This window comes from Salmo salar, chromosome 17, assembly GCF_965601325.2.
Source record: "Salmo salar chromosome 17, fSalSal1, whole genome shotgun sequence".
NCBI classification, from domain to species: domain Eukaryota; kingdom Metazoa; phylum Chordata; class Actinopteri; order Salmoniformes; family Salmonidae; genus Salmo; species Salmo salar.
Genome location: NC_138307.1, coordinates 83,536,142 through 83,554,291, shown reverse-complemented (window position 1 = coordinate 83,554,291; position 18,150 = coordinate 83,536,142). Strand labels below are relative to the sequence as shown.

The 18,150-nt window shown below is 47.6% G+C and overlaps 1 protein-coding gene across 2 annotated transcripts in view; it reads left to right on the top strand.

The window, feature by feature from the left end:
* The window catches only part of LOC123731977 (carboxypeptidase M), a 103,577-nt gene that overhangs the window by 16,004 nt on the left and 69,423 nt on the right, over nucleotides 1-18,150 (top strand). The window contains exon 3 of one of the 2 annotated variants that reach the window (XM_082964276.1): nucleotides 5,996-6,093. The exons of the other annotated variant lie outside the window; for it this stretch is intronic. Within the exon in view, the coding sequence (XP_082820402.1) occupies nucleotides 5,996-6,093 (98 nt within the window). The remainder of the gene's footprint in view (nucleotides 1-5,995; nucleotides 6,094-18,150) is intronic. 2 annotated transcript variants of the gene reach the window in all.

Here is an 18,150-nt window from a genome sequence, read left to right as displayed (position 1 = left end):
ACAAACTGTAGAAGCCTTTTTAAAACTAAAATACACTACAAGTTTGCATTTCCTGTATTGCAGGAAAATTCCCAGCAACAATTGTGATCCAATTAAAATCCTACATCTGTAGTGTGTGTCTTGCACCTGTTGAGAGGTATTTAAGCAGTACTGTTAAGCACTAAGCAGTATCTTTAAGTAGTGTGTTTTAGGCAGTATCTTTAAGTAGTGTGTGTTTAGGCAGTATCTATCAGCGTTTTAACTACTTTGCAGATGTGGAACAGACAATCATAATATCAAATTCCCACTTTATACTACAAAACCAACTTCATAAGCAGTTCATTTTTAAAATGTATTTTACTCTAAATTCCAGAATAGATGGATGAAGTTCTATGCATGATTAATATCATTCACCAATACATTTCTTGATAGTCCAACAAATGTTGTTTTCAGGTTGTAAATCACACCTAGCCTGGGACATTGTTTGCTGCCTCCACCCATTCGCAATGACTCAATATTTTTGGACAAAGGCTGGGAATGTCAATACAATGATCCCAAGTCAGTGGTAGCGTGGCTAATAGGCTAGCGTATCTAGTTATGTAGCTGTTCATTTAGCAAGATAAAACCACGGAGCCTAACGTTAGCTACAGTAGCTGCTGGGAGGATGTCTTATCATTGGAGGAGTGGGTGAGAGTCCGACCTTTCCCCTCCTACAGCTAGAGATGCAGGTATCATTTTGGGGGGGGTCAGGTAGCCTAGTGGTTAGAGCGTTGGACTAGTAACGGTTGCTGGATCAAATCCCAGAGCTGACAAGGTAAAAACAAGGTAAAAGTATTTTTCTGCCCCAGAACAAGGCAGTTAACCCACTGTTAAGAACAGTTATTGAACTAGGCAAGTCAGTTAAGTCATTGGGTTAACTAGCAAGAAATGTGAATCGCTTTGCTAGCTATGCTTAACTTGAACGACTGTTATCCAGTTAGCATATCTCTTGCGTTCGCAAATTCACTCTAGCTATCTACTCTGATTTCAGAGTACTCTCGTCTGAGTGTGGCGGAATAACTGATGAATTTATGAATGTGCAACACCCGCTGAGTATGACCGGTGTCGGTAAATGTCTGCCCCACAAATTTTTTTAATTGTTGCCAGCAGCACAGTTACCGTCACCAACACTCTGGACAACATGAAAACAGCCTAACCAGCTCTGCTAGGGAGAGTACAATGATCAGAGTGAGGTGTTCTCTCATTTGTACTGGAAGTAGCTAGCCAACTATAGCCAGTTAGCTTGACTGCCGTTGTGAATAATCTCGGATCAACCCTACTCCTCGGCCAGAACGTCCAGGGTCTATAGTGCAGTATGCGCTCGGAGTTTACGAATGACCCAGAGCGCACTCTGACACACTGAAGGCACCTTTTAGTTGTCAATCAAATGTATTTGGCATCGATCAAATGGGAAGGCAAGCAAGTTCTCATTCAGATGTCAAAACGTGGGTTGGGAGAAACATTTTAATTAGCAGGCAAGCTGCAGAAGGACGAGCAGGCGACAATTTCCCCGGCGTTTATCAGTGCCATTTTGACGGACAGGTAGCTGAACATTTTGATAGGGTTTGTGTTTACGTTCCCTCGTTAGACTGTATGTAGCTCTTCTCATCTTGCTCTGCATTAGTTATTGATCTTGTTGATGTGTATAACTGAGGGAGAGATCCTACCGTTTATCCTGGTGGTTTTGATCAATAGGACTGTAAAGTTTCCAAATGTAAGAGGACTCACGTGGTATTGACATATTTGCAGAAATCCATTCAGGTGTATTTTGTGACTTTTGGCGAATGCTTTCTAATGATCTAAAGTCACGCTGTTGCTACTGTCTGTCAACACACAGTCCAGTTCATAGTGAATGATGGCAGGACCAACTGCCTGTCAACACACAGTCCAGTTCATAGTGAATGATGAGGCCCTACTGCCTGTCAACACACAGTCCAGTTCATAGTGAATGATGAGGCCCTACTGCCTGTAAACACACAGTCCAGTTCATAGTGAATGATGACAGGTCCTACTGCCTGTAAACACACAGTCCAGTTCATAGTGAATGATGGCAGGTCCTACTGTAAACACACAGTCCAGTTCATAGTGAATGATGACAGGTCCTACTGCCTGTAAACACACAGTCCAGTTCATAGTGAATGATGACAGGACCTACTTCCTGTCAACACACAGTCCAGTTCATAGTGAATGATGAGGCCCTACTTCCTGTAAACACAGTCCAGTTCATAGTGAATGATGACAGGTCCTACTGCCTGTAAACACACAGTCCAGTTCATAGTGAATGATGACAGGTCCTACTGCCTGTTAACACACAGTCCAGTTCATAGTGAATGATGACAGGTCCTACTGCCTGTAAACACACAGTCCAGTTCATAGTGAATGATGACAGGCCCTACTGCCTGTAAACACACAGTCCAGTTCATAGTGAATGATGACAGGTCCTACTGCCTGTAAACACACAGTCCAGTTCATAGTGAATGATGACAGGTCCTACTGCCTGTAAACACACAGTCCAGTTCATAGTGAATGATGACAGGTCCTACTGCCTGTAAACACACAGTCCAGTTCATAGTGAATGATGACAGGCCCTACTGCCTGTAAACACACAGTCCAGTTCATAGTGAATGATGGCAGGTCCTACTGCCTGTCAACACACAGTCCAGTTCATAGTGAATGATGGCAGGTCCTACTTCCTGTAAACACACAGTCCAGTTCATAGTGAATGATGGCAGGTCCTACTTCCTGTCAACACACAGTCCAGTTCATAGTGAATGATGACAGGTCCTACTGTAAACACACAGTCCAGTTCATAGTGAATGATGACAGGTCCTACTGTCTGTAAACACACAGTCCAGTTCATAGTGAATGATGGCAGGTCCTACTGTCTGTAAACACACAGTCCAGTTCATAGTGAATGATGAGAGGCCCTACTTCCTGTAAACACACAGTCCAGTTCATAGTGAATGATGAGAGGCCCTACTTCCTGTAAACACAGTCCAGTTCATAGTGAATGATGACAGGCCCTACTTCCTGTAAACACAGTCCAGTTCATAGTGAATGATGACAGGCCCTACTGTCTGTCAACACACAGTCCAGTTCAAAGTGAATGATGACAGGCCCTACTTCCTGTCAACACACAGTCCAGTTCATCGTGAATGATGGCAGGCCCTACTTCCTGTCAACATACAGTCCAGTTCATCGTGAATGATGGCAGGACCGACCAACTGCCTGTCAACACAGTCCAGTTGAAAGTGAATGATGGCTGGCCTGTGTACATGGCTTGTTTGCATAAAGGTCTACTGTAGCTCTGATTGGCTCTGCCGCACCGGTCTGCATAGACTCCGGTCCTGGATGAGACAGTGGTTTTTATCAGGTTTTATTTACAGCAGTGTCTATTAATTATCCAAACGCATGGCAGCTTTCCCACTTTATATTGCTATAGAATTTTCACAAATGTCTTACTCTGTCATTCCCAAACATTCCATGAATTTATGAAAACGTGAAAATGACCTTTTTATTTATTTATTTATATATATTTTTTTTAAGTGTCATTCTTCCAGGGTTGTATAGGAACAGATTTGAATGAGATTTCATGTTGCTAAACACTGTCAGTTCCACTTTAAGTAGCGTACAGTATCTTTAGGCCCTCCTCTGTCTACCTGCCTGGCTCCCTGCCTGCACTAAATCTCTGGCAGATTGTGAGGTCATCGTGTTTCAAGGCCTGTCGCCCGTCTTGGGCCGGCCCGTTTAATTTAACCTCCCTCCTCCTAATCTTCTGGTGCCGCTCGAGGTGAGAGACTCTTAGCTAATTACTGTTAATCTAGTACACCACCTGCCTCGTCCCGCTCCTCTGCTGACCCCCTCTCTGATCATTCCTCTACTGCCCCTCCTGGCGCTCTCCTTGCCCCGCTACACTCTTACCCCTCCCTGCTCTGCTGGCCCCCTCCTACTTGACCCCTCCCGTGTGTCTTTATGGCCTGTAGACACTTTGAGGGTTTTTGTCTTTAAGCCCCTGGACAGAAACAGCTGTGCTGAGATGACAGGCTTCTATGTACAACATTTCAGAAATAATTGGTCAGAAGTTTAAGTGGGGGTGGATGGAGGGGTGGGTGTGCTTGCATGCAAGTGTGTGATTGTGTGGAGAAATTGGTTCCATATAGACTTGTCTTAGAGCCATTAGAGAGTAAACAAACCCACTAGTTGTTATGATGAAAGGGGAACAGTTTCTATCCTGTAGTCTGCTACTCTAGTTGTTATGATGAAAGGGGAACAGAGTTTCTATCCTGTAGTCTGCTACTCTAGTTGTTGTGATGAAAGGGGAACAGTTTCTATCCTGTAGTCTGCTACTCTAGTTGTTGTGATGAAAGGGGAACAGAGTTTCTATCCTGTAGTCTGCTACTCTAGTTGTTGTGATGAAAGGGGAACAGAGTTTCTATCCTGTAGTCTGCTACTCTAGTTGTTATGATGAAAGGGGAACAGTTTCTATCCTGTAGTCTGCTACTCTAGTTGTTGTGATGAAAGGGAACAGAGTTTCTATCCTGTAGTCTGCTACTCTAGTTGTTATGATGAAAGGGGAACAGAGTTTCTATCCTGTAGTCTGCTACTCTAGTTGTTGTGATGAAAGGGGAACAGAGTTTCTATCCTGTAGTCTGCTACTCTAGTTGTTATGATGAAAGGGGAACAGTTTCTATCCTGTAGTCTGCTACTCTAGTTGTTGTGATGAAAGGGAACAGAGTTTCTATCCTGTAGTCTGCTACTCTAGTTGTTATAATGAAAGGGGAACAGAGTTTCTATCCTGTAGTCTGCTACTCTAGTTGTTATGATGAAAGGGGAACAGAGTTTCTATCCTGTAGTCTGCTACTCTAGTTGTTATGATGAAAGGGGAACAGTTTCTATCCTGTAGTCTGCTACTCTAGTTGTTATAATGAAAGGGGAACAGAGTTTCTATCCTGTAGTCTGCTACTCTAGTTGTTATGATGAAAGGGGAACAGTTTCTATCCTGTAGTCTGCTACTCTAGTTGTTATAATGAAAGGGGAACAGAGTTTCTATCCTGTAGTCTGCTACTCTAGTTGTTATAATGAAAGGGGAACAGAGTTTCTATCCTGTAGTCTGCTACTCTAGTTGTTATGATGAAAGGGGAACAGTTTCTATCCTGTAGTCTGCTACTCTAGTTGTTATGATGAAAGGGGAACAGAGTTTCTATCCTGTAGTCTGCTACTCTAGTTGTTATGATGAAAGGGGAACAGAGTTTCTATCCTGTAGTCTGCTACTCTAGTTGTTATGATTAAAGGGAACAGAGTTTCTATCCTGTAGTCTGCTACTCTAGTTGTTATAATGAAAGGGGAACAGAGTTTCTATCCTGTAGTCTGCTACTCTAGTTGTTATAATGAAAGGGGAACAGAGTTTCTATCCTGTATTCTGCTACTCTAGTTGTTATGATGAAAGGGGAACAGAGTTTCTACCCTGCGGCCAGAACCAGCTAGTCTTGAGGATTACTCACTGGTGACATACTGGCCACGGAGCAGGTTCAGACATGTTGTGTGGTAGAGCTCTGACATCCCTCTGACAAATACTGGAACACAGGAAGTCTCTCTCATACAGGACAATAATCTATACTAGCTCCTGAAGTGTACACTCCTTCACTATATCCCACAAAATGTAAAAGCATTGGATTGGTTGAGCTGGGACAGAGGGAGTTTCATTCTCTTCCTATTGAACGCTATTTGAGGCGAGGGGGAAGAGCGGAGGGGGGAGGCAGAGAGGAGAGGGGGCTGTGAGCTGACGTTGAGTTGCCAGGTGCCAGTCCACACAATCTAAAACACTATTTGAATAATGTTCTGTCCTGCTCTAGGGGCTGGTGGAAAAACCAGGCAGACAGGCAGTCACACGAACACACTGGTGCACAAGGTTGAATTCATTTGATAAGTAAATATCTTGGTGATTCCTCTGTATAATGGTGCTATTGTTTGTCGGCAGGGAGAGACCTCTGGGTGCTCATTCTGGGAAAGAATCCGTCTGAGCACCAGATGGGAATTCCTGAATTCAAATACGTTGGGAATATGCATGGAAACGAGGTAAGCTCATCATGGAAGCACCGACACACACACACACACACACACACACACGATGTGGTGTAGTAGCATTAAGTCATTTTACAAATGTGTTTCTAGTCAGCTGTCCAATCCAGGTCCAAACCATCTTCACCATTCCTGTTCACTAAAGCCCCCCCCACAAAGAGATACTGTTCACTAAAGCCCCCCCACAAAGAGAGATGATACTGTTCACTAAAGCCCCCCCACAAAGAGAGATGATACTGTTCACTAAAGCCCCCCCCCACAAAGAGATGATACTGTTCACTAAAGCCCCCCCCCACAAAGAGAAGAGATGATACTGTCCACTAAAGCCCCCCCACAAAGAGAGATGATACTGTTCACTAAAGCCCCCCCACAAAGAGAGATGATACTGTTCACTAAAGCCCCCCCCACAAAGAAAAGATACTGTTCACTAAAGCCCCCCCCACAAAGAGATACTGTTCACTAAAGCCCCCCCCACAAAGAGAAGAGATGATACTGTTCACTAAAGCCCCCCCACAAAGAGATACTGTTCACTAAAGCCCCCCCCACAAAGAGAGATGATACTGTTCACTAAAAGCCCCCCCCCACAAAGAGAAGAGATGATACTGTTCACTAAAGCCCCCCCACAAAGAGATGATACTGTTCACTAAAGCCCCCCCCACAAAGAGATGATACTGTTCACTAAAGCCCCCCCCACAAAGAGAGATGATACTGTTCACTAAAGCCCCCCCCACAAAGAGAGATGACTGTTCACTAAAGCCCCCCCCACAACGAGAAGAGATGATACTGTTCACTAAAGCCCCCCCCACAAAGAGAAGAGATGATACTGTTCACTAAAGCCCCCCCACAAAGAGATGATACTGTTCACTAAAGCCCCCCCACAAAGAGATACTGTTCACTAAAGCCCCCCCCCACAAAGAGAGATGATACTGTTCAATAAAGCCCCCCCCCACCCACAGAGAAGAGATGATACTGTTCACTAAAGCCCCCCCACAAAGAGAGATGATACTGTTCACTAAAGCCCCCCCCCCCCCACAAAGAGATGATACTGTTCACTAAAGCCCCCCCCACAAAGAGAGATGATACTGTTCACTAAAGCCCCCCCCCCACAAAGAGAGATGATACTGTTCACTAAAGCCCCCCCCCACAAAGAGATGATACTGTTCACTAAAGCCCCCCCCACAAAGAGAGATGATACTGTTCACTAAAGCCCCCCCCCACAAAGAGAAGAGATGATACTGTTCACTAAAGCCCCCCCACAAAGAGATGATACTGTTCACTAAAGCCCCCCCACAAAGAGAGATGATACTGTTCACTAAAGCCCCCCCACAAAGAAAGATGATACTGTTCACTAAAGCCCCCCCCACAAAGAGAGATGATACTGTTCACTAAAGCCCCCCCACAAAGAGAGATGATACTGTTCACTAAAGCCCCCCCCACAACGAGAAGAGATGATACTGTTCACTAAAGCCCCCCCACAAAGAGAGATGATACTGTTCACTAAAGCCCCCCCCACAAAGAGAGATGATACTGTTCACTAAAGCCCCCCCCACAAAGAGAGATGATACTGTTCACTAAAGCCCCCCCCCACAACGAGAAGAGATGATACTGTTCACTAAAGCCCCCCCACAAAGAGATACTGTTCACTAAAGCCCCCCCACAAAGAGAGATGATACTGTTCACTAAAGCCCCCCCACAAAGAGAAGAGATGATACTGTTCACTAAAGCCCCCCCCACAAAGAGAAGAGATGATACTGTTCACTAAAGCCCCCCCCCCACAAAGAGAGATGATACTGTTCACTAAAGCCCCCCCACAAAGAGAAGAAATGATACTGTTCACTAAAGCCCCCCCCACAAAGAGAAGAGATGATACTGTTCACTAAAGCCCCCCCCCACAAAGAGATGATACTGTTCACTAAAGCCCCCCCACAAAGAGAGATGATACTGTTCACTAAAGCCCCCCCACAAAGAGAGATGATACTGTTCACTAAAGCCCCCCCACAAAGAGATGATACTGTTCACTAAAGCCCCCCCACAAAGAGAGATGATACTGTTCACTAAAGCCCCCCCCCACAAAGAGATGATACTGTTCACTAAAGCCCCCCCCCACAAAGAGAAGAGATGATACTGTCCACTAAAGCCCCCCCACAAAGAGAGATGATACTGTTCACTAAAGCCCCCCCACAAAGAGAGATGATACTGTTCACTAAAGCCCCCCCCACAAAGAAAAGATACTGTTCACTAAAGCCCCCCCCACAAAGAGATACTGTTCACTAAAGCCCCCCCCACAAAGAGAAGAGATGATACTGTTCACTAAAGCCCCCCCACAAAGAGATACTGTTCACTAAAGCCCCCCCCACAAAGAGAGATGATACTGTTCACTAAAAGCCCCCCCCCACAAAGAGAAGAGATGATACTGTTCACTAAAGCCCCCCCACAAAGAGATGATACTGTTCACTAAAGCCCCCCCCACAAAGAGATGATACTGTTCACTAAAGCCCCCCCCACAAAGAGAGATGATACTGTTCACTAAAGCCCCCCCCACAAAGAGAGATGACTGTTCACTAAAGCCCCCCCCACAACGAGAAGAGATGATACTGTTCACTAAAGCCCCCCCCACAAAGAGAAGAGATGATACTGTTCACTAAAGCCCCCCCACAAAGAGATGATACTGTTCACTAAAGCCCCCCCACAAAGAGATACTGTTCACTAAAGCCCCCCCCCACAAAGAGAGATGATACTGTTCAATAAAGCCCCCCCCCACCCACAGAGAAGAGATGATACTGTTCACTAAAGCCCCCCCACAAAGAGAGATGATACTGTTCACTAAAGCCCCCCCCCCCCCACAAAGAGATGATACTGTTCACTAAAGCCCCCCCCACAAAGAGAGATGATACTGTTCACTAAAGCCCCCCCCCCACAAAGAGAGATGATACTGTTCACTAAAGCCCCCCCCCACAAAGAGATGATACTGTTCACTAAAGCCCCCCCCACAAAGAGAGATGATACTGTTCACTAAAGCCCCCCCCCACAAAGAGAAGAGATGATACTGTTCACTAAAGCCCCCCCACAAAGAGATGATACTGTTCACTAAAGCCCCCCCACAAAGAGAGATGATACTGTTCACTAAAGCCCCCCCACAAAGAAAGATGATACTGTTCACTAAAGCCCCCCCCACAAAGAGAGATGATACTGTTCACTAAAGCCCCCCCACAAAGAGAGATGATACTGTTCACTAAAGCCCCCCCCACAACGAGAAGAGATGATACTGTTCACTAAAGCCCCCCCACAAAGAGAGATGATACTGTTCACTAAAGCCCCCCCCACAAAGAGAGATGATACTGTTCACTAAAGCCCCCCCCACAAAGAGAGATGATACTGTTCACTAAAGCCCCCCCCCACAACGAGAAGAGATGATACTGTTCACTAAAGCCCCCCCACAAAGAGATACTGTTCACTAAAGCCCCCCCACAAAGAGAGATGATACTGTTCACTAAAGCCCCCCCACAAAGAGAAGAGATGATACTGTTCACTAAAGCCCCCCCCACAAAGAGAAGAGATGATACTGTTCACTAAAGCCCCCCCCCCACAAAGAGAGATGATACTGTTCACTAAAGCCCCCCCACAAAGAGAAGAAATGATACTGTTCACTAAAGCCCCCCCCACAAAGAGAAGAGATGATACTGTTCACTAAAGCCCCCCCCCACAAAGAGATGATACTGTTCACTAAAGCCCCCCCACAAAGAGAGATGATACTGTTCACTAAAGCCCCCCCACAAAGAGAGATGATACTGTTCACTAAAGCCCCCCCACAAAGAGATGATACTGTTCACTAAAGCCCCCCCCACAAAGAGATGATCTCTAAAGCTGTTCACTAAAGCCCCCCCCCCACAAAGAGAGATGATACTGTTCACTAAAGCCCCCCCCCACAAAGAGAAGAGATGACTGTTCACTAAAGCCCCCCCCCACAAAGAGAAGAGATGATACTGTTCACTAAAGCCCCCCCCCAAAGAGAGATGATACTGTTCACTAAAGCCCCCCCCTCACAAAGAGAAAAGATGATACTGTTCACTAAAGCCCCCCCCCCACAAAGAGAGATACTGTTCACTAAAGCCCCCCCCCACAAAGAGAAGAGATGATACTGTTCACTAAAGCCCCCCCCCCACAAAGAGAAGAGATGATACTGTTCACTAAAGCCCCCCCCCCCACAAAGAGAGATACTGTTCACTAAAGCCCCCCCCCACAAAGAGAGATGACTGTTCACTAAAGCCCCCCCCCACAAAGAGAAGAGATGATACTGTTCACTAAAGCCCCCCCCCCCACAAAGAGAAGAGATGATACTGTTCACTAAAGCCCCCCCCCAAAGAGAGATGATACTGTTCACTAAAGCCCCCCCACAAAGAGAAGAGATGATACTGTTCACTAAAGCCCCCCCACAAAGAGAAGAGATGATACTGTTCACTAAAGCCCCCCCCCCCCCCACAAAGAGAGATGATACTGTTCACTAAAGCCCCCCCACAAAGAGAAGAGATGATACTGTTCACTAAAGCCCCCCCCCCACAAAGAGAAGAGATGATACTGTTCACTAAAGCCCCCCCCCACAAAGAGAGATACTGTTCACTAAAGCCCCCCCCCACAAAGAGAAGGGATGATACTGTTCACTAAAGCCCCCCCACAAAGAGAAGAGATGATACTGTTCACTAAAGCCCCCCCCACAAAGAGAGATGATACTGTTCACTAAAGCCCCCCCCACAAAGAGAGATGATACTGTTCACTAAAGCCCCCCCCACAAAGAGAGATGATACTGTTCACTAAAGCCCCCCCCCCACAAAGAGAAGAGATGATACTGTTCACTAAAGCCCCCCCCCCACAAAGAGAAGAGATGATACTGTTCACTAAAGCCCCCCCCCCCACAAAGAGAAGAGATGATACTGTTCACTAAAGCCCCCCCCCCCCCCCACAAAGAGAAGAGATGATACTGTTCACTAAAGCCCCCCCCCCCCCACAAAGAGAAGAGATGATACTGTTCACTAAAGCCCCCCCACCCCCACAAAGAGAAGAGATGATACTGTTCACTAAAGCCCCCCCACAAAGAGAAGAGATGATACTGTTCACTAAAGCCCCCCCACCCCCACAAAGAGAAGAGATGATACTGTTCAACTAAAGCCCCCCCAGAGGAGGGAGGATATAGAGATGGTACTGGTCAGTGGTTTCCTCTTTCTTTACCAAACAGGAAATCAAATGAATGCAGACGCGGGGCCTCCCTCTCATATCAAAGAAAAACAACTCAGCCTTGCATGTCCTCCTCTTTCCTTTGGCCTTGCTAAATGTGGAGGCAGGGGTGGGCTGCTGTGGAGATGGATGGAGAGGTCCTTAAATAGAGATGTTTCATCGTCATGTCTGGAGGGACATGCTGTGTGTGTGTGTGTGTGTGTGTGTCGCCAGTGTGTCCGTGTGTATGTCCGTCCTTCAGTCCGTGGCCTGTGGGAAAGAGGGCGGGGGCTGGGACCACAAAGAGTTGTAGAAGCTGAGGGTTCTGGGGCCTGGAGGACCACGGAGGAGGAGCAGCTGACTGTGACCCCAGCAGGAGGAGGTTGAAGAGGGACTCTTTTCACACTGGTCCCTCCCCCTTCTTGATCTCCAGTCTTTCTCCCATCCCCTCCCTATCGCCCTCCATTCCTCCACTCTGGTTCCCTCGGTCTCCTCCTGTCTGGTTTCCCCCGGGGCTCCATTGTAAGTCCCATTCCTCCTCCAGGGGTCTGAATAAATCCCTCTTTGTAGGAGATAGCGACACCACTCTACTCTCGGACCGGAAAATCTGATGAAGATAAATGAGGTTGAGAAGACTCCGTCCAACGCACAGCAGATACACACATAGAGAGCTGCTCTTCAGCATTACTGTAGTAAATGAACACTAACAGGCTTCATTAGTAATAAGATAAACAACTACGTATCATGTTTTTTAAAACTAAAACGTGTTCATAATTTACTTCATTGTCCCCGTAGCAAAATGTGATTTTACGGTCAATTTATATACACTACCAGTCAAAAGTTTGGACACACCTACTCATTCCAGGGTTTTTATTTTATTTTTACAGTTTTCTACATTGTAGAATAATAGTGAAGACATCAAAACTATTAAATAACACATATAGTTGAGAGGATGCCAAGAATGTGCAAAGCGGTCAAGGCAAAGAGTAGCTACTTTGAAGAATCTGGAAGAAATATATATATTTTGATTTGTTTAATCAAAATGTATTCCAGATTCTTCAAAGTAGCTACTCTTTGCCTTGACAGCTTTGCACATTCTTGGCATCCTCTCAACTATGTGTGTTATTGCATAGTTTTGATGTCTTCACTATTATTCTACAATGTAGAACATGGTAAAAAGAGAGGGTCACACAGAGGGATTCTGGGTAGTCAGAAACAAATCTACTTTGAAACTAAAGTATCCACCTCACACACATGGTTATGGGCTTAAAGAAGAAGTCACCTGTATCATGTCAGATATAGAGTTGAAATGTATTACATTTTGAGTTTGCATCCCGATATTACACTTAATGTACATCACAGAAGACTGAAATATAAAAAAAAATATATATATATATATATATAAAAAAAAAAAAATTAATAAAAAATATGAATGACATTCTCGGTAGTCTAGAGGACAATTTTGTCATTTCATTGCAGGAAAAGGGTTTTAAAAGGCATGTTTCCTGTTTGTCAGCTTGAAGGACACCATCTTGAAATGTGTCAGTTGGAAGGGAATAAAATGTTTTAACTCTGTTGCACCATCCTGGAGTTCCACCTGTGAACGCCCAGTCAGAAGCTTCCTTCAGAACAGTGATGGCCGATCTCAACCGCAAAGACAATATGGGTGTATGTTTTTGATCCAGCCCAGCAGTAACACACCTGATTCAGATTATTGGCTTATCCCAGTCTTTTAATTAAAGGGATATTTCAGGATTTTGTCATTGAGGTCCTTTATCTACTTTCCCCAGAGTCAGATGAACTTGTGGATAAAATTTGTCTCAGCGTGTAGTTTGAAGGAAGTTGCTAACTAGTGCAGTTGCTAACTAGTGCTAGTGCAGTTGCTAGCTAGCTTTAGTTAGCGTTTGCTTGCGAAACTACAATAAGTTCTTTAATACTGGACATCGACGAGTTCATCTGACTTTTCCCTTTAAGACTGACTAGTTAAATCAGGTCAGGTGTGTTACTGCTTGGTTGGGACAAAAGCCTGCACCCACACCACGACACCTGCAGATAGAAATGGTTGACCCCTACTTTAGTGAGATGGAATGGACTTGTGAGAAAATGGAGGGTGTGGACTTGTGAGAAAATGGAGGGTGTGGATTTGTGAGAAAATGGAGGGTGTGGACTTGCAATAAGTGGTAATAAGACTTATTGTAAATAGACGTGACTCTGAGGAGTCTGCTGCTAGAAGACTTAAAGGCCCTAAGATAGCTAACGGCACTATGACTCAGACTGAGAGGCCCCAAGACAGCTAATGGTGGTGGAGGTAGTAGACTGAGAGGCCCCAAGACAGCTAGTGGTGGTGGTAGTAGTAGACTGAGATGCCCCAAGACAGCTAGTGGTGGTGGTGGTAGACTGAGATGCCCCAAGACAGCTAGTGGTGGTGGTACTAGACTGAGATGCCCCAAGACAGCTAGTAGTGGTAGTAGTAGACTGAGATGCCCCAAGACAGCTAGTGGTGGTGGTAGTAGACTGAGATGCCCCAAGACAGCTAGTGGTGGTGGTAGTAGACTGAGATGCCCCAAGACAGCTTGTGGTGGTGGTAGTAGTAGACTGAGATGCCCCAAGACAGCTAGTGGTGGTGGTGGTAGTAGACTGAGATGCCCCGAGACAGCTAGTGGTGGAGGTAGTAGACTGAGATGCCCCAAGACAGCTAGTGGTGGTGGTAGTAGTAGACTGAGATGCCCCAAGACAGCTAGTGGTGGTAGTAGTAGACTGAGAGGCCCCTAGACAGCTAGTGGTGGTGGTAGTAGTAGACTGAGATGCCCCAAGACAGCTAGTGGTGGTGGTAGACTGAGATGCCCCAAGACAGCTAGTGGTGGTGGTAGACTGAGATGCCCCAAGACAGCTAGTAGTGGTAGTAGTAGACTGAGATGCCCCAAGACAGCTAGTGGTGGTGGTAGTAGACTGAGATGCCCCAAGACAGCTTGTGGTGGTGGTAGTAGTAGACTGAGAGGCCCCAAGACAGCTAGTGGTGGTGGTAGTAGACTGAGAGGCCCCAAGACAGCTAGTGGTGGTGGTAGTAGACTGAGAGGCCCCAAGACAGCTAGTGGTGGTGGTAGTAGACTGAGAGGCCCCAAGACAGCTAGTGGTGGTAGTAGTAGACTGAGAGGCCCCAAGACAGCTAGTGGTGGTGGTAGTAGTAGAATGAGAGGCCCCAAGACAGCTAGTGGTGGTGGTGGTAGACTGAGAGGCCCCAAGACAGCTAGTGGTGGTGGTAGTAGTAGAATGAGAGGCCCCAAGACAGCTAGTGGTGGTGGTGGTAGACTGAGAGGCCCCAAGACAGCTAGTGGTGGTGGTGGTGGTAGTAGTAGACTGAGGCCCCAAGACAGCTAGTGGTGGTGGTGGTAGACTGAGAGGCCCCAAGACAGCTAGTGGTGGTAGTAGTAGACTGAGAGGCCCCAAGACAGCTAGTGGTGGTGGTAGTAGTAGACTGAGAGGCCCCTAGACAGCTAGTAGTGGAAGAAGGGTCGTACTCTACAGATGTTGTAGAGAATGAACCTGAAGTAGGGAGTCGCTGTTTTGATGTTTGCAGAGGTTGACTGGCTGTTGTCCAGGGTCACGCTAAGGTTCTTTACACTCTGGGAGGGGGACACCATGGAGTTGTCAACCGGGATGGAGAGGTCTTGGAGCGGGCAGGCCTTCCCCGGGAGGAAGAGCAGCTCCGTCTTGTTGAGCTTGAGGTAGTGGGCCGGCGTCCAAGCTGAGATGTCTGCCAGGTACGCAGAGATGCGTGTCGCCACCTGGGTGTCGGAAGGAGAAGAGTAGCTGAGTGTCATCCGCATAGCAGTGATAGGAGAGACCATGTGAGGATATGAGGGAGCAGAGTGACTTGGTTTATAGAGAGAAGAGGAGAGGGACTAGAACTAAACCCTAAACCTAGAACAAATGGCACCCTATTTCTCTTTTATAGTGCACTATTTTGTTTTTTACCAGATCCCTATCAAAAGTAGTGCACTGTATGGGGAATAGGGTGCTATTTGGGACGCGTAACGCCAGTAGACACAGCTAGCACACTGTGACCGACGGCTTCTTTTTCCACTTCCATCTTAAATTATGTGGCATCACGTCTGGCTGAGGGAAAAACACGGCTGTTAGAACAAGCTGTTAGCAAGGACTGTTGTGAATATTCTCTCTCTCAGTAGTAGTATTTCTGTTTTTACTCTCAACTTTACAACTTTATGAGGCGAGTCGGCGCTGCTTGGTTTGATTTCTGATGGTTTTATGAGGAGCGTGGCTGTGCCAGAGGTGGTTCTGAACCCTGATGTTAGAGCCACCCTAGGGCTGTCAACAGTTTAGGGGAGGGGTGGTTAGCCACCCTAGGGCTGTCAACAGTTTAGGGGAGGGGTGGTTAGAGCCACCCTAGGGCTGTCAACAGTTTAGGGGAGGGGTGGTTAGCCACCCTAGGGCTGTCAACAGTTTAGGGGAGGGTGTGGTTAGCCACCCTAGGGCTGTCAACAGTTTAGGGAGGGGTGGTTAGCCACCCTAGGGCTGTCAACAGTTTAGGGGAGGGGTGGTTAGCCACCCTAGGGCTGTCAACAGTTTAGGGGAGGGGTGTTGCCACCCTAGGGCTGTCAACAGTTTAGGGGAGGGGTGGTTTGCCACCCTAGGGCTGTCAACAGTTTAGGGGAGGGGTGGTTAGCCACCCTAGGGCTGTCAACAGTTTAGGGGAGGGGTGGTTAGCCACCCTAGGGCTGTCAACAGTTTAGGGGAGGGGTGGTTAGAGCCACCCTAGGGCTGTCAACAGTTTAGGGGAGGGGTGGTTAGCCACCCTAGGGCTGTCAACAGTTTAGGGGAGGGGTGGTTAGCCACCCTAGGGCTGTCAACAGTTTAGGGGAGGGGTGGTTAGAGCCACCCTAGGGCTGTCAACAGTTTAGGGGAGGGGTGGTTAGCCACCCTAGGGCTGTCAACAGTTTAGGGGAGGGGTGGTTAGAGCCACCCTAGGGCTGTCAACAGTTTAGGGGAGGGGTGGTTGCCACCCTAGGGCTGTCAACAGTTTAGGGGAGGGGTGGTTAGCCACCCTAGGGCTGTCAACAGTTTAGGAGAGGGGTGGTTAGCCACCCTAGGGCTGTCAACAGTTTAGGGGAGGGGTGGTTAGAGCCACCCTAGGCCTGTCAACAGTTTAGGGGAGGGGTGGTTAGCCACCCTAGGGCTGTCAACAGTTTAGGGGAGGGGTGGTTAGCCACCCTAGGGCTGTCAACAGTTTAGGGGAGGGGTGGTTAGAGCCACCCTAGGGCTGTCAACAGTTTAGGGGAGGGGTGGTTAGCCACCCTAGGGCTGTCAACAGTTTAGGGGAGGGGTGGTTAGAGCCACCCTAGGGCTGTCAACAGTTTAGGGGAGGGGTGGTTAGCCACCCTAGGGCTGTCAACAGTTTAGGGGAGGGGTGGTTAGCCACCCTAGGGCTGTCAACAGTTTAGGGGAGGGGTGGTTAGCCACCCTAGGGCTGTCAACAGTTTAGGGGAGGGGTGGTTAGCCACCCTAGGGCTGTCAACAGTTTAGGGGAGGGGTGGTTAGCCACCCTAGGGCTGTCAACAGTTTAGGGGAGGGGTGGAGGGCATGCTTCTGTTTCTAGAGTCCACTGTTGTACACCTGCCAGCTGCACTACAAAAACATACATTTATTAACTAACAGCACTGCTTCCCTGTGCACATATCTGACAGGGCCAACATTACTCCTATCTGACAGGGCCAGCACTACTGCTGCTGCTATCTGACAGGGCCAGCACTACTGCTGCTGCTATCTGCCTGGGCCAGCACTACTCCTGCTGCTATCTGACAGGGCCAGCACTACTGCTGCTGCTATCTGACAGGGCCAGCACTACTGCTGCTGCTATCTGACAGGGCCAACACTACTACTCCTGCTGCTATCTGACAGGGCCAACACTACTACTCCTGCTGCTATCTGACAGGGCCAGCACTACTGCTGCTGCTATCTGACAGGGCCAGCATTACTCCTATCTGACAGGGCCAGCACTACTGCTGCTGCTATCTGACAGGGCCAGCATTACTCCTATCAGACAGGGCCAGCATTACTCCTATCAGACAGGGCCAGCATTACTCCTATCAGACAGGGCCAGCATTACTCCTATCAGACAGGGCCAGCATTACTCCTATCTGACAGGGCCAGCATTACTCCTATCTGACAGGGCCAGCATTACTCCTATCTGACAGGGCCAGCATTACTCCTATCTGACAGGGCCAGCATTACTCCTATCTGACAGGGCCAGCACTACTGCTGCTGCTATCTGACAGGGCCAGCACTACTGCTGCTGCTATCTGACAGGGCCAGCACTACTGCTGCTGCTATCTGACAGGGCCAGCACTACTGCTGCTGCTATCTGACAGGGCCAGCACTACTGCTGCTGCTATCTGACAGGGCCAGCATTACTCCTATCTGACAGGGCCAGCATTACTCCTGCTGCTATCAGACAGGGCCAGCATTACTGCTGCTGCTATCTGACTGGGCCAGCATTACTCCTATCTGACTGGGCCAGCACTACTGCTGCTGCTATCTGACTGGGCCAGCACTACTGCTGCTGCTATCTGACAGGGCCAGCATTACTCCTATCTGACAGGGCCAGCACTACTGCTGCTGCTATCTGACTGGGCCAGCATTACTCCTATCTGACAGGGCAGCACTAAACCCCCCTCATCCATCCCCTCCAGGCTTCACTGTAAATAGACTTCCACATCCCAGCATGGATCAGTAGTCAGTCCCCAGGAGCAGCCTTAAGGATCGTCCCAAATAGCACCCTATCCACTATGTAGGGCACTACTGACCAGGACCCTGGGCTCTGCTCTAAAG